This window comes from Muscardinus avellanarius (genome assembly GCF_963383645.1).
Source record: "Muscardinus avellanarius genome assembly, chromosome: 9".
Lineage (NCBI taxonomy): Eukaryota > Metazoa > Chordata > Mammalia > Rodentia > Gliridae > Muscardinus > Muscardinus avellanarius.
Genome location: NC_137795.1, coordinates 11198919 through 11214842, shown reverse-complemented (window position 1 = coordinate 11214842; position 15924 = coordinate 11198919). Strand labels below are relative to the sequence as shown.

General features: G+C 51.0%; 1 protein-coding gene across 2 annotated transcripts; it reads right to left on the bottom strand.

The window, feature by feature from the left end:
* Nucleotides 1-1470: 1470 nt before the first annotated feature.
* Nucleotides 1471-14667, bottom strand: YKT6 (YKT6 v-SNARE homolog; the record flags this gene model as incomplete). 2 transcript variants are annotated; one of them, XM_080701530.1, is made up of 7 exons in its annotated part: nt 1471-1506; nt 2376-2477; nt 6287-6352; nt 6876-6980; nt 8334-8434; nt 10709-10791; nt 14564-14667. In XM_080701530.1, 7 exons carry the CDS (start codon nt 14665-14667, stop codon nt 1471-1473), a joined length of 597 nt encoding a protein of 198 aa, XP_080557656.1. The 2 variants fall into 2 exon arrangements, with proteins under 2 accessions (XP_080557656.1, XP_080557657.1); XM_080701531.1 differs by lacking the exon at nt 2376-2477.
* Between the last annotated feature and the right edge of the window lie 1257 nt (nt 14668-15924).

Genomic DNA, 15924 nt, shown 5'->3' with positions numbered 1-15924 from the left:
CCTAGACTGCCGCTGTCCGTGAAAACTGGAAGAGGACACAGGCCACTCCAGGGGGAGGCTGAGGCCGCTGGCCAGCAGTTCCCAGAGAAGAAGGGCTGTAGCTGGCACACCAATCAGGGGTGGGGACCCCAGCCTGGGGCCCACCCCACCCACATGGGAGTGCCCAGGGCAGGGAGCCTGAGGATACGGACATCGTTCAAGCCTGTGGATGACCTCAGTCAGCAAGGGCTCCGTCAGATGGGATCCCATGGGTGCACCTTGAGCGTGGCAGGGCTGGAAGCAGCAGTTCAGGACCCAACATGTATCCTGGGCCTGCTCTCAGGCTGTCCTGCCCAGGCTCCAGCGCCGGGCCTCAGAAAAAGGAAGGATTTTTTGGGTCCCAGCACAGTTGCTGGGAGGCGGCCCCAGCTCGGGCCTCTCCTTGGCTCTCCACCCCGGTAGCACCTGCAACCAGGGGTGGGCTCACAGGTGGCACAGTTTCAACCACAGAAGTCCAGGTGCTGCTGGAGGCTGCCGACATCTCCTCCCGGTGTCCACGGGAAAGACCTGTTTATAGGTGCAGGCCCTAGGCAGTTGCCAAAACTGTCTTGTAGCGAGAGAGGCAAATAAAACCAGTTTTGAGACTATAGCACCCACTGCTTTGATCCCAATGTTCAAAGTCAAATTCCGAGTCAAGGCTGTGTCTTCGAGCTGGGTGGCTGAGGAGACCCACGTCTGGTTCTTTCCCCAAAGACCAGCACCAAGAGCTCACCGTCCCAAAGGTCGCAGGACAGCCCCTCCTTCGGGCCTAATCCCAGCTCCTCGTAAACACCCTCTAAAGTCACCTTCGTGGTACCGGTTGGAAAGTGCTTAGATGGGCCCTGCCCTAGGCAGAAGCCAGTCCTAGCAGAAAAGCAAGCTGAACTGGGTCAGAACTGGAGACCCAGCAACCACTGCCCCTCACAGGCCTTGGAGCTGAAGCACTGATGCACCACCCAGCTCTGGCCTCTGTGAAACTCCCCGCCGGCCTCACAGTGCCCTGGCAAGGTTTTTCGGAGTACCCAAATCTGCCCGCCCCAGCCCTGTCACCAGGCCCCTCCCCCACCCCCACTAACCGAGAGTTAATATAATCAATGCACAAATGGAATCCAAAGACACACCAAGGTTCAAGGAGAGCTGGCTCTGAGCTCCGCCCACAGCCCTTCCGGGCCAGCTGAGAACGAGCCCTTCAGCATCCACAGGAGCCACTGAGACTTTATGGTTTCATTCGCCCAAAAATACACCTTTGGGGGCCTCAAATTCTTTCCAAAAATCACAACTGGACATATGAGCTTGAACATCCCACCCTCCCACCTTCCCTTGGCTCCTCTGGAGAACTACATGGTAAAAAGGGCCAGCCTGCCCGCTCCCGTCCTCCTCCTGGCCGTCTCTCCTCGTGGCTGCAGTCCTGACGTGTGGCAGTGACGATCCAGCGCCGGCCTCTGAGGGCCGTCACATGATTGCACAGCACGAGTTTTGTTTCCGGGCCTTGAAAGAAACAGAGGATCTGAAGGGGCTGAGGCACGCAAGGTCCCAACCTGTGTGCTCTTTTTTACCAGGCCCTATTTTGCTATCAAAAAGTGAAAGATTCCTGTGGTTAGGCTAGGCATAAGCAAAAAACCCAATAATGTAAAGGGGATTGGCCCAGGTTCTTGCTCTCCCTCCCTCCTGTCCTCCGACAATGTTCTCTGACCAGCCTGGTAACGCTTCCTCCTGGGGGACGGTCTTCTGGAGAAGAGAGGTGGTCCTGCTCTCACTCGCAGAGGCAGCTGTTACATTCTCTCCTGCTTCTTGGCCACAGGCTGTCCTCCTAACCCCACTGGCTACCTCCCTCCAACACGCAGACCAAAGTACACGCGTGTGCACTGACCAGGTACGCTTGGTCTCTGCCACGGTCCAACAACGGGCCAAGAGCACATCCACTCCCAGAGGTGTGAGCTCTGGCCTGAAGAGAGAGGCGGACAGCAAGAGCCATCCTGCCCATGGGAGACTGCCAAAGGGAGACAAGCCAGAGGCCAGGAGCCTCCTTGGAAAGGAGGCTGCTGCATCCTGCGCGCTCACACCCAGTTGTTCAGTCCACAGAAAAATGGGAGCAAACCCATTGAGTAGAACTGGAACCAGTGCAGAGGAGGCGTGAGCTGAGAAACCGGCCGGGCACAGCCGAGGAGCGGAGAGAATCTCCTACTCTCACCGGGGCCTGGGCACTCGCCCTGGACTCCCACATTCTAAGGAGTAACCCACATCCACCCCGATTAAACAATCTAAGAAGGGCTGCCCACAGCGGAAAGTGCCAGAAGAAACAAGTGGCAACAGTAGGGTGGGAGGGGACGGCCGGGAGAGCGGGCACAGCTACTCACAGTTTTATAGAAGGCTTTAGACTGCGTTCCCAGTACTTCTGATTTGGACACCAAGTCATCAAGCTTCTCACCTCGCTCTAACAAAGACTCCATGGTGTTGTGCTGGACAAAAGAGAGAAGAGGACTCTGTGCTCTGTCCAGTAAGTGCATGCTGGCAAGAGCTCATCAAGTTCAGCGGCCAGTGAAGCACCTCCTCTGAGCTCTCTCCAACAAACACCACCTCGTAAGTGTCAGGACTGGGTCCCAGAACAGCTATGGTCCTAGCAGATGGAACAGGACATGGTGGCACTACCATAAAACCTAGTTCTCACAGGAACAAAACACCCCTCCATCTGGTCCCCAATAGATTCTGATGAGCACCGCTCTAGCAAAGCTCATGAATGTGCATAACTGTGTTCACGCATTGCTCAGTATGCACACACAACCACACGCACAAGCACACTTGTGTTGTACTAGGTTGGATGGGGCCCCTCCCCCATCCCACATCCACCCAGAACCCGCAAATGTAACCTTATTTGGCAACAGGGTCTTTGCAGGCGTCATTAGTTAAGATAAGGTTTAACAGACTACAGCGGGTGCTTATCCAATGACTGGCACCCTTCAGAAGAAAGCAGGAATTTGGGCACAGAGAAGGCCATGCAACTGCAGAGGCTGAGACCAGAGTGATGTGCCTGCAACCCAAAGACACCGAAGACTGCCAGTAGCCACCAGAAGCTGGAGAGGCCTGCAACAGGCCTCAGGCCTCCAGAAGAAACCAGCTCTGCCTGGGCCGAGGGCGCCAGCACCGCAAGGGCACACATTTCTGTTGGTCTGAGTCCCTGGTTTGTGGGCATTTGTCAACAGCAGCTGTAGGAAACTCACTCAAGTAGCGAGCTGTGCTGTCCGATCACGGAGCCACGGAAAGTTACCAAGCACTTGTGATGAAACAAGTCTAAACTGAGATGTGCTTCAAGTGCACACACACAGGTTTCAGAGATTCTGGCTCAGGATACAAAATACCTCATTAGTGACTTTTTAAAATAACTGTCTATATGTTGAAATATTTGGATACCCTGGGTTAAATAAAAATACTAAAATAAATTCCAACTATTTTTGTCATTTTAAAACATGACTCTTGCCAGGTATGGTGGCATTTGCCTATAATCCCAGTTCTTGGGAGGCTGAGACAGAGGATCACAGGTTTGAGGACAGCCTCAGCAAGTAGTGAGACTCTTATCAACCTAATGAGACCTGTTTCAAAATTAAAAAATTAAAAAATAGGGTTGGGGCAGGGCGTGGTGGTGCACACTTGTAATCCCTGCACTTGGGAGGTGGAGACAGGAGGATCGCACAGGTTCGAAGCCAGCCTCGCTGGCTTAAGAGACCCTGTTTCCAAATAAAAAAGTATCAAAATAGGTCTGGGAGTGTAGCCTGGAGGTAGGGTTTCCAGAAACCCCAGTACCACCAAAAAAAAAAAAAAAAAAAAAAAAAAGGGCTGGGGGTGTAGCTCAGAGGTAGAATGCCCATGAGTTTGATCTCTAGTACCCCCCCCCCCACACACACAAAAAAAGTAAATAAAACATGGCTCCTACAAAATTCAGAATCATGAACGACTCATATATATGGTATGTCGTATTCTGACTGGGAAGCATCATGACAGAACATGTCCTGTTCTTTTTGTTTGTTTGTTTTGGTGGTACTGGGGGTGGAACCCAGAGGCTTTCTACCTCCGGGCTATACTGCCAGACCTTTTTTATATTTTATTTGGAAACAGGGTCTTACTAAGTTACTGAAAGCCTCACTAAGTAGCTGAGGCTGGCTTCGAACCTGTGCGATCCTCCTGTCTCAGCCTCCCAAGCGCGGGGATTACAAGTGTGCACAACCACGCCCGGCTAGAGCATGTCCTATTCTAAATGTCATCTCTACAAATGAATGTCTGCGCTTAAGAAGTGGAAACAGGCTGGGCGTGGTGGCTCACGCTTGTAATCCCCGTGCTTGGGAGGCGGTTGTCAGGAGGATCGCGCAGGTTTGAAGCCAGCCTCGCTGGCTTAAGAGACCGTTTCAAAATAAAAATATAAAAAAATAGGTGTCTGGGAGTGTAGCTCGGAGGTAGAAGGGTTTCCAGGAACCCCAGTGCCACCAAAAAAACAAAACAAAAACAAACAAAAAGTGGAAACAGCAACTCTTTTTGAAGGGGTGCAGGAACGGATGCCCTCAGAAGAGCCAGCAGCCAGAGAGGAGCAAGAGCTTACCTCCTGCCCCAAACCACTGCTAGGCAGCCGCATGCCACAAGTCAGGCCGGGTATGGTGGCGCATTCCCAGAATCCCAGTACTTGGGAGACTGAGACAAGAGGATCTCAGGGTTGAAGCCAGCCTCAGCAATTCAGTGAGGCTCTCAGCAACCTAGAAAGACCCTATTTCCATAAAACTGGTCCAGGGGTGTAGCTCGTAACACACACACACACACACACACACACACACACACACACACACACACACACGAGAAAAGGAAATTAGTAAGTCTTTTTTATCGCTAAACACAGGTAAGCAACTCTTTTAACATAAAAAGCTAGCTAGACTAAGATATGGACACCACGAATCCAGACTTTACAACGGCAGTGAGGCCAGGGCTGGCTGAGTTTGGCTGGCCTGCTCCGTGGGGAGAGGGGAGCGTGGGTATCCCAGGATGTAGTTCTCACAAACTCAAACTCAAGCAACACAAGGAAGAGATAGAGCAGGGCAGAAAACACGGAGAATCCCACTTCAGTGATCAGAAAGCCCAAGGGTAGCCGGGCGCACGCTTGTAATCCCTGCACTTAGGAGGTGGAGACAGGAGGATTGTGCAGGTTCGAAGCCAGCCGTGCTGGCTTAAGAGAACCTGTTTAAAAAAAAAAAAAAAGTATAAAATAGGTCTGGGAGTGTAGCCGGAGGTAGAGGGCTTCCAGGAACCCCAGTACCAGCAAAACAAACAAACAAACAAAAGCCCAAGGGTATGCAAAACAGACACCCAAGACTTTCATCCCAAAGCTGTTATTCAGAGCATAGTCCAGAGCCTATGTGAAGCCCTGTGCTAGTTTTATAGGATGCAGGCCCCTAGCCCCCAACCAGGAGATATGGATACCTGCGGAAGCTGTGCCAGTGTGGACAGGGGAGCTTCACCCTGAAACCGGTTTGGGTTAAATGTCATAAACTGAACAGGGATGGAAAGATGCCCCAGTGCTCACACACTGGTCAGGAGCTACGTTAACAAGCAGTGACAATAAGACGGCCTTTGGAAAGGTCTGAGCTGGGGATGCTGTGCAAAAGCCAGACAGAGAAGGGCCGAAGAGAGGCCAGTCACGAGACTGGAAGAAGGGTGCATCCCAGAGTGGCCTGAGCTGCTGAGGAATTTAAGTTGCAGGGTGACAATCCGTGACTACTGACTGGTAGACAAGAGGTGATGGAGCCAGTTAGAGGCAAGAGTCACAAGGAGAAACCTGAGGAGAAGATTAGGGGGGGTTTCATATTCCACATGTGCACACACAAAAAAGTTAGACAGCCATTCCAAATCAGGAGATTCCAGATAAAAACGCAGGTTCCAGCTCAGGTACCATGGGCTTGTGGTGCAGAACACAGTGCTGCGGTCCACCAGTGCGCTCCGCCTGCCCCAAGACGCAGGCGCCGTGCGGGCGGCCGGGGCCCCGGTGGCGGGAATGAAGACCACAAAGGCCACCGCAGGTCCCCGTAACCGCAGGCAAGGAGCAGCCACGCGGAGGCGCCTCGAGGCTAGACGGTCCCCAGCCTGGACCCTCCAACGACGGGCACAGAGGGACAGCCTGAGGCGAGTTCCTGGAGAGTGCGGCGCACTGCACGCGAGGGCTGGCTCGGCACTCTCAGCTGCTGGCACAGCGCTCTGCCCTCAGGCCTGGGCTGCTCTCCACCCTCCTGCTTACCAGAATGATTTTGGTCTCGTCGAGCTCGGCCTGCACTTTACTCATGGGGTCAGCTTCTCGCGGGTTCTAGGAAAACACCAAAGTAAGGACAGATCAAGACTGGAGCGGCTACCTGGAAACAAACGTAAACTCAAGAAACTGGACTAATTTCCACAGTAAAAAGACAAAGCCCATCTAAACACACAATAGAGAAACAAAAGACCTGCCTAGGATTTGGGTCTGAAGGCAGATGCTCAGTGTTTCTCAAACAGAATGTTCAAGAGAGAACATTGGGCCGGGCGTGGTGGCGCACGCTTGTAATCCCCGCGCTTGGGAGGCAGAGACAGGAGGATCGCGCAGGTTCGAAGCCAGCCGCGCGCGCTGGTTTAGGAGACCCTGTTTCCAAAATGAAAATGTAAAAAATAGGTCTGGGAGTGTAGCCCGGAGGTAGAAGGGCTTCCAGGAACCCCAGTACCACCAAAAAAAAAAAAAAAAAAAGAGAGAACATTGGTAAAAGGGGTCACCAGACTGACCGCCACAGTGGCTGGCCTTCCCAGGTCTGGTGGATCCCAGGCCACCCGGTGTCTCCAGGATGTTTCTTTAAACCTACCTGGTACCTGCTGAGGTGGTCACCCAGGGCTGAGTAGAGGATCGTAGCAGGGGAGCCGACTGGCCAGCTTATGCTGTCGACCTCCCTGGAGAACTCATCTAGTACCTACGAAACAAAGCACGCCAACAAGTCCCCGCTGTGCTCTCCGGCACCTGGGCACAGGTGCCCTGAGCGCCACGCCCTGACTTAGGGAGGAAAAAGGAGGGCAGCTAATGGAGGGGGACGGTCTAGGCTGAAGTTCCTCCTTCTAAGTGTTTCTCATCAACAACACATATCCCAGGTAGCCTAGGAATCAAAAGTAAAGTATGAGCCAGGTACAGAAGCACATACTTGTAACATCCCAGTTCTTGGGAGGCTGAGTCAGGAGGATCACAAGTTTGAGGCCAGCCTTGGCAACCTAGGGAGACCATTTAAAAAAAAAATTAAAGGACTGGGGATATAGCGCAGTAGCAGAATGCCTCCAGGCTCAATCCACAGTGACACTGACACACACACACACACACACACACACACACACACACACTTTTTTTTTGGCGGGTCTGGGGATGGAACCCAGGGGCATTCGACCTCTGAGCTATACCCCCTGCCCTATTTTTTATTCTTTATTTTGAAACAGGGTCTCACTGAGTTGCAAAGGGCCTCACTAAGTAGCTGAGGCTGGCTGCGAACCGCGATCCTCTGGTCTCAGCCTCCCGAGTGCTGGGATGACAAGCGCGCCCACCGCGCCCGGCGACATACACACACTCTAAGTGACAGATTCCCAGGCACTGGTCTTCTAATATTCAAAAAAAGGAGCAAGGTCTTTTGGATTTAAGTAATTACTGGATTTCATGTGCTTGAAAATACCTTCATGCTATGGGTACAGGGTGAAATTGCAATGTTCACATTTGTTTATTTTTGTGTGTGTACTACTGGAGATTAAACCTGGGGACATTTTGCCTCTGAGCTACGCCTCCAGTCCTGTTGTTTTTATTTTGAAACAGGGCCTCACTACTTGCTGAGTCTGTCTTCGAACCTACATGCCTCCGGTCTCAGCCTCCCACGTACTGGGATTAGAAGTGCGCCACCATGCTGGGTGCAAGTTTATCATTAGTATCACGTGACAAAATTAAAGAATTATGCCGAGGTGCTAAGTCCCATGAAATGCGTAACCTACATCGGGGAGAGGCGCAGTGACTGCGGAGCACCGCGGACAGAGCCAGGGGCTCAGCAGAAGCACAGGGCAGCCCACGGCAAAGCTGGTCTGTCCAGAGGAAGGATGCCGCAACCGAGGGCCTGGACCAGATCAGAAGCAGTGAGAGGCAGGAAAGCAGGGGCAAGGGTGCCAAGCTGGCCCTGCTCTGGCAGGGGCGGCGGCTGAAAACACAAGGACTTTGGACCAACCCTCCCTGGGCCTCAGGCACCGTCCAGACTTCTGCACTCATCATCCTAGCCCAGGACAGTCAAACTGCACCTCACCTTCTCCAGCAAGGTAAAGGCCACCCGGGATGGGTATTCGCTGTCGGCAATGACTACACCCGCAAGACTGTCATTCCGGACGTAGACGTGGCACAAATACTCTAAGGAGACAAGAAATGAGACGGGTGGAGAGGACATGAGCGTCTGGACTGTTTTTAGTCCCCCAGGTCTAATTGTCACACCGCCGGCTCCTGCTTTCTGGGGTAAAAACGCCACTCTCAAGCCCAGTGTCTCCGGGTGAGGTCTGTACAGGCTCTGCGGCACAGCTCCCTGGATCAGCCCTAGAGCCCAGCCCAATGCCCACTTAGGACTGTAAGTGCCTAGGGGCCTCATGTGCAAAGTTAAGCTCAATATAAGCCACCAGAGGCAAGAAAGCACAAGCAAGCTGACATGTCCCCAGGAGTACTTCCGGGTCACGCGTCGCTGGGTCTTGGCAGTTCATGGCCCTTTGAGGCTCTGTGCCCTTAACAAATGGAGGCAAGCTAAGACGAGCCAAGCAGCCTCGTTTTTCCTCTTTTTTGGGGGAGAGGCTACCTCTGAGCTACACCTCCAGACTTGTTTTACTTTTTAAATTTTGAAACAGGGTCTCACTAAGTTACTGACAGTTTCATTAAGTTGCTGAGGCTGGCCTCAAACCTGAGATCCTCCTTTCTCAGCCTCCCAAGTACTGAGATTACAGCCATGTGCTCAACCTGCTACAGCCTTTGGTGGGAAATTGGAGGGAGCTGTCTAGAAAAAAAATTCGTTGTAGCTGGTCTCAGTGGTTCAGACCTGTAATTCCATACTTGGGAGGCAGAGACAGGAAGATCAAGCCTGGGCAAGTTAGGCTAGAGGTGTATCTCAGAGAAAGAAATGGGTTCAATACCCAGTATCACAAAAAAGAAAAAAAAATAGCCATTGCTGGCTGTCCAGCATCACTGCACTAAAGTTGACCTAGAATCAAAAGGTAGGGTTTGTAAAAGGGTGTCTACAAAATAATCACAATCCACAGGATTGTTACTTTTCACCACTTCGAAGATGCCACAGCTACCTCATCCCCAAAGAGTAAGCTATATCCCCAAAGGATATAGCTTACAAATAAGAACCTTCTTGGCCTTAAAGGTCTGACCAGAAGAATCCAATAATAAAAACAGAAAAACAAAAGAGGACATAAAGCCTGTGAGTCCCTGAAATCAGAACAGGGCAGAAATCACTAAGAACAGGGATGAGGAGAGGGATGGAGAACTATCATCTGCTCCCCAGATTTTATATACATTTCCAAATAAGACTCAAAATGGGGTCAAATGTACTCACTCCACAGAAACTGAACAGCTGCTCTGTGCCTGAGTAGTCGGTTTTAAGTTATAAAGCTGGGGAGGGCAGACAGTCTGAAGAACACTGAAATACTCATGAGTCAATTTCAATTCTGTGATGCCGGGCGTGGTGGCGCACGCTTATAATCCCAGCATTCGGGAGGCTGAGACCAGAGGATCGTGGTTCGCGGACAGCCTCAGCTACTTAGTGAGGCCCTCTGCAACTCAGTGAGACCCGGTTTCATATAAAGAATAAAAAATAGGGAGGAGGTGTAGCTTGGAGGTTGAGTGCCCTGGGTTCCATCCCAGACCCGCAAAACCAAACAAGGATTCTGGGATGCTCACAGTGAACGGACCCCACACGGAGCGCAACATCGCATACTGCCTATGACATGACTGCCGTTTATATGATCAACTCAGCAGCTCTGCACCAAGTGACGTGAGGTCAGCACATGTGAGGTGGTCTTTTGTTTCTGCCTGATGAAATTCATGTAACTCTTTCCGAATCTGTACGTATAACCTGTAAGTCTAAAATAAGTACCTAAAGACTTATATAAAATCTGAAATGAAAAAAACCAAAACTTTAATGATGGGTTTTTGGATTCCTGGTCAAAATAATCTAAAGCCCACAGAATAAAGTACTGGAAATTCTCTTTGTGGGGAGGAGGATCTCCAACTCTGGAGAGGAATGAGAAGAATATAAAGGCTGCTTATTAAGAGTCAGACCCAAGTTTAACTGAGTCCAGGTTGCCAGGCGTGGTGGCGCAGCTTGTAATCCCCGCGCTTGGGAGGCTGAGACAGGAGGATCACACAGGTTCGAAGCCAGCCTCAGCTACTTAGTGAGGCTCTTCTCCAGTACCACCAAAAATAAAAATAAAATAAATGAGTCCAGGTTTTGGGAGCAATTTTACCTAGGAAGCTCAAACCTGAACAGTGAGCACAGAATTCCATGTAAATAGGAGAAGGAGGAGAGAACCAGCTGGCAGGAAAGTCGGGTCCTGGTAGCCGTCTCCACACACTGAGCTCCCGAGTGCTGCGCAGGGGTGGCAGCCGGGACGCTCTTGCAGCGGCCAGTCCTCTTACCTTGTTCTTTGACAGAAGCCCTGCTGCCTTTCGCCGAGCGCTCCACGATCAGCTGACTGGTGAAGGTCATGAACTCCTGCACGCTAAGAGACACAACACACACTATTACCTCCCTCCAGTCACCCTGTCCTCCACGGCAGTCCTCTGAGCTCACAAGTTCAGGAGACACTGCTTCTCGGTTTCCTTTCTTTCCCGCCCAACCTTAATAACAAATAAAAACACTGCAAATGAGCAAAAATACAGATAATTATCCATCAACACAACGTTCAAGTCACATGTGTTTGCCACCTAGCTTACCATAACTCACTTTCAGACTTCTGGGGAGTTTTCTTCAGGTTATGGCCAAAGTAACAGTCTAGTCAGAGCGTGAGCTGGGACACGGTGCAAAAGCAGGAGGCAGCTCCTGCTCTCAAAGTCCCAGTCACTTCTAAGAAGCAGAACAAATATAAACTGCACAAGAAAAACACTAGTGGCAAAAACTGTCCCTCACTCTGGAGGTGGCCCATGTTCTCTCTTGAATGTGTATTTTACTTTTCTTTCTTCTTTTTTTTTTTTTTTTGGTGGTACTGGGGTTCCTGGAGGCCCTTCTACCTCCAGGCTACACTCCCAGACCTATTTTTACATTTTTATTTGGAAACAGGGTCTCCTAAGCCAGCGCGCGCGGCTGGCTTCGAACCTGCGCGATCCTCCTGTCTCTGCCTCCCAAGCGCGGGGATTACAAGCGTGCGCCACCACGCCCGGCCTTACTTTTCTAAATAAGCCTCTATGTCTCTGACCGGCACATGCTGGGGGAAAAAAAACCTGTCAGGCAAACACATGGCCAGGCACTGCCGCAGCCACAAAACAGATCCTGGCAATCATCTCTGCAGTAAATGCTGGCTTGGCTCAGGTCTGCTGGGCTCACCCACAAGACAGCCTGAGTGCTCTGGAGGAAAGAGAAGGAAACAGCTTAGCTAGAACAAGGAGATAGGAAACAGCTCATGCAAAGGCTGGGGCGAAGGCAAAGTTCATCATGGATCCAGCAGAGAAGGAATCCCAGGAGATGGTGCCGCCAGAGAAACAGGCGCTAAGGAGGAGCCTCGGACTGGGGATGCAGCATAAAGGCAGCCAAGAATCAGAACAGGGTCCTTCGCTGCGAGTCCAAACAAGGCGCCCACAGAGGCATTAAGAAGTCTGAACACCCAACTCTGGGACCCTAGCTCCACACTCACTAGGAGGCGGGCAAGTGACTGCACTGTGCCTCGCCTGTAAAATCAAGATTTGTGTGATAGTTAAATGAGTTAATACGTGTAACTTAACACAATGCCTGGCACAGAGTACCGCCAGTTATTATTATCATGAAGAGAGATATAATCGAAATGAGTAGAGAAGAAAAGAGTCTTGAAAAGTTAAGTCCTCCAGTAAGAAAGCCATGGCAGTAATAATAAAAAGACATAGTGCTAAGAGTAGAACTATAATTAGAAAAAATTGCATTGTGAGACTACTATACACAAGGGCCAAAAGAGTTAGAAAACTATCCAAAGGTTTTAAGCATGGGGGTTGGTAATCATGGGGCATGAAAGATGGAAGTGAGGCGGTCAACCAAGAAACGTACACCGCTTTAAGAGATGCTAGTAGAAATGACGCTGTAGTGCTGTAGTCAATCATCTGAGACGAGTGTGGATATCCCAGAGACGTGACTAGTAAATCCTATCGTGATATCTCTGAGATGCTTCAGTATAAATGGAAAAGAACACAGAAAAAGAACCAGAGCCAAGTTGACAAAAGTCCCATTAGAGAAGAGCTGTAACACAGAACAGAGAAAAGAGGCCATGGTAAATAAAGCCAAGTATCAAGAAAAACTTAAATGAGCCAAAAGATGATGCAATAATTCTACTTCTGGGTATGTACCAAAGAAAACTGTAAGCAGGGTCTTCCCCCACCCGCTTCTTTCTTTTTGCAGTACTGGGGTTTGAATCCTGGGGCATTCTACCTCTTAGCTACACCCCCAGCCCTATTTTTTTTTTTTTTTTTTTTTGCGGGTCTGGGGATGGAACCCAGGGGCATTTGACCTCTGAGCTACACCCCCTGCCCTATTTTTTATTCTTTATTTTGAAACTGGGTCTCACTGAGTTGCAGAGGGCCTCACTAAGTAGCTGAGGCTGTCCGCGAACCGCGATCCTCCGGTCTCAGCCTCCCAAATGCTGGGATGACAAGCGAGCGCCACCACGCCCAGCTCCCAGCCCTATTTTTTATTCTTTATTTTGGAACAGGGTCTCGCTAACTTGCGGAGAGCCTCACTAAGTAGCTGAGGCTGGCCTTGAACCTGCAATCCTTCTGTCTCAGCCTCACAAGTACTTGGGAGTACCTGGGATTATAAACGTGTGCCATCATGCCAGGCATAAGCAGGGTCTTTAAAGAGATATTTGTACACCCATATTCATAGCAGCATTACTTATAGTAGCGAAAATGTAGAAGCAACCCAAGTTTCCACGTAAATGGGTGAGCAAAATGTATTTAGTACATAAAACGAAATATTATTGTCTCAAAAAGGAAGAAAATTCTGATACATGCAACAACATGGATAAACGTTAGGGACATTATGCTAATTAAAGTAAGCCAGACACAAAAACATACCTTTTGATTCCACTTATATGAGGTCCCTAGAATAGTCAAAATCATAGAAAGAATGGCGTGGTGGCACATGCCTATAATCCCAGTACTTGGGAGGTTGAGATGGGAGGATCATAGGTTTGAGGACAGCCTCAGCAAGTGGTGAGACTGATTAACCTAGTGAGGCCCTGTTTCAAAATAAAAATAAAATAGGGCTGAAGGTACAGCTTGGAGGTAAAATGCTCCCAGGCTTAATGGGATTAAATGGGGTTGTCAACAGCTAGGAGAGGAGGGAATGAGGAGTTAGTAGTTAATGGGCACGGAGTTTCAGTTTCACAAGAGGAGCTATGGAGCTGGGTGATGCTGATGGTTGCATAACATTATCAATGCACTTAATACCACTGAACTGTACATTTAAAAATGGCTAACATAGTAAATGTTTTGCGATGTGTTTTAGCAGAGTGAAGAAATAATTTTAAAAAGATACCCCCCCCCAAAAGACAGTTTCAACCAAATAACAGAAATCGTTTTGGACCTAGCCAGCACGCCACTGGCAAAGTACTCTCATCAAGAAAAAGCAGCTGCACTGAAGCAATGAAAACAGAGTCCAAACGGCAGATTCCACCAGACTCTGGGACTGCCCTTCTCCTTTTTTGCCTGAGTCACTCTATCCTCTCCCATGAATGGGCTGGGCATGCCTGGCACTTCTAATACATACCTTCCTGCAGTTAAAGTGCCCCGGAAACATTCAAAAGACTCTAACCCTACAGAGTCCGTGCTTCCAAATCTTCAATGTGCCCAACCACTAAGAAGTGGACAAGCTGGGTTTGAGCCCTAGCTGGTTGTGGTGTAATATTTTGGGGGTCCAGTGGCTTCACCCACAAAAAGAATACACCAGTATCTCATGCTGAATTACTGGGAATTACCAAGTCCAAAGGTAGCTCTCAAGACACAACACGCAGGCTCCCAGGTCTGAGTCACTGATTGGGTGCGAGGTGTTGATTCAAAACAGAGATTTCTGGGGCTCTAGCCAGTAGCTGAGAACATCGGGGCGCGAACCCTAGGAAACTGCTCTATTCCGAGACCCCCTTCGAATTTTTATGCGGCAGAAATCTGAAAATGCCTGAGTACAGGACAATAGTCTGGAATGGCCCGAGTCTTTTACAAGGGAACGATGACGACTTCTCGGAGGCACCGTGGGCGGCGAGGAGGCGAGCCGCCCCCCGGCCGTGGCTGGGCTCCTCCGCGCGGCCCGCGGCTCACCTGGACCTCTGGAAGAAGCTGAAGGAAGACACGTCGTACGCGGCTTTGAGCAGTACCGCTTTCGGCTCGCTTTTGTAGAGGACGCTGAGGCTGTAGAGCTTCATGGCGCCGCGGCCTTGGGCCGCTTTGGCCGCGGGCCCCGCTCCCAGAGAGGAGAGCAGCGCAGTCGCCGCCCCTCGGGACCGCCGCCGCCTCCCAGCCGCCCAGCCTCCGACTGCTGACGGGGCCGCGCCGGCTTCCTCTTCCGGCTCCGGGCCGCTTCCGCTTCCGGCCTGGGGTTGCTCCGGAGGCCGGACCGAAGGAGGGGATTGTGTGTGTCCTGCCCCGGATGCAGAAGTAGCGGCCGGAAGTGCGACGCCACGGGGGGGGGGGGGCGGGCGCAGGCTTTTAAGCGAGGGGGAGGTGAGTGGCGGGACGCTTGCGTATAAGCGGAAAGAGGGGCGGGGCGCATGCGTGTAAGCGAGAAGAGGGGCGGAGCGCATGCGTGTAAGCGAGAAGAGGGGCGGGGCGCATGCGTGTGAGCGGAAAAGGGGGCGTGACTCAAATGTTAAGGGGAGGGGCGGGGCGCCTGCGTGTAAGAAGGAAAAAGGGGTGGGGCGGGCGTAAGTGCGTACGTGGTGAGTGGGGCGGGGCGCACACGTGTGAGCCTAGTCTTCTGGCACTGAGGAGGCTTTGGAGCGTTGGCGGTGTGGAGGGTGCCCTTAGTTGCAGTCCAGTGGACCTTAGCCTTGAGAGTAGCCCAAGCCGAATTGCCTTCAGGTGCAGGCTGCTTTCTTCCAGAGTCCACGCGATCTCTGGATAGTGCTACTGCTCAGTAGCTACTACTCTGCCCCTGGGCTGTGACAGCAGCCTATGCCCGCCGAGGCGGCGAGAGACAGCGTCACCCACATGCTCATTCTGTAAACCCTGCTTCTGCGCCAGTTCTTCTGCCGACAAGTGTTATAAATCAGATGTGAGTAGAGGGAGTGACCTTTAATTCCAGCGTCCCCCCCTTTATTACGGGCCTGAAGATGCCTTCTTGGATTGCGCCTGATTCCATTGAGGAGGTAGAAAGGAAATAGGCAGAAAAGGCCTCGGTAGAAAAAAGTTAATTTCCTGAGTTTCCTGAGGGGCGACAAATACCTGAAATTCCAAAGGCTCAGAGATAAGAAGGCCAAAACTTCACAAAAGCCATCTGTTTACTAATTAACAAACCCAAGTGCCCCTCATTGAGCAAGTCTGGCATTCCTGAAAGGAGACCCTTCAAAGGACTTGCAAATACCCTATGCAAATTCTGAGAGCTACTTCCCAGAATTCTCCTTTTGGAATCCCAAAGTCACCCTAACCATAAGAGGTCACAAACGATCAGGCCTTCCGCCTTA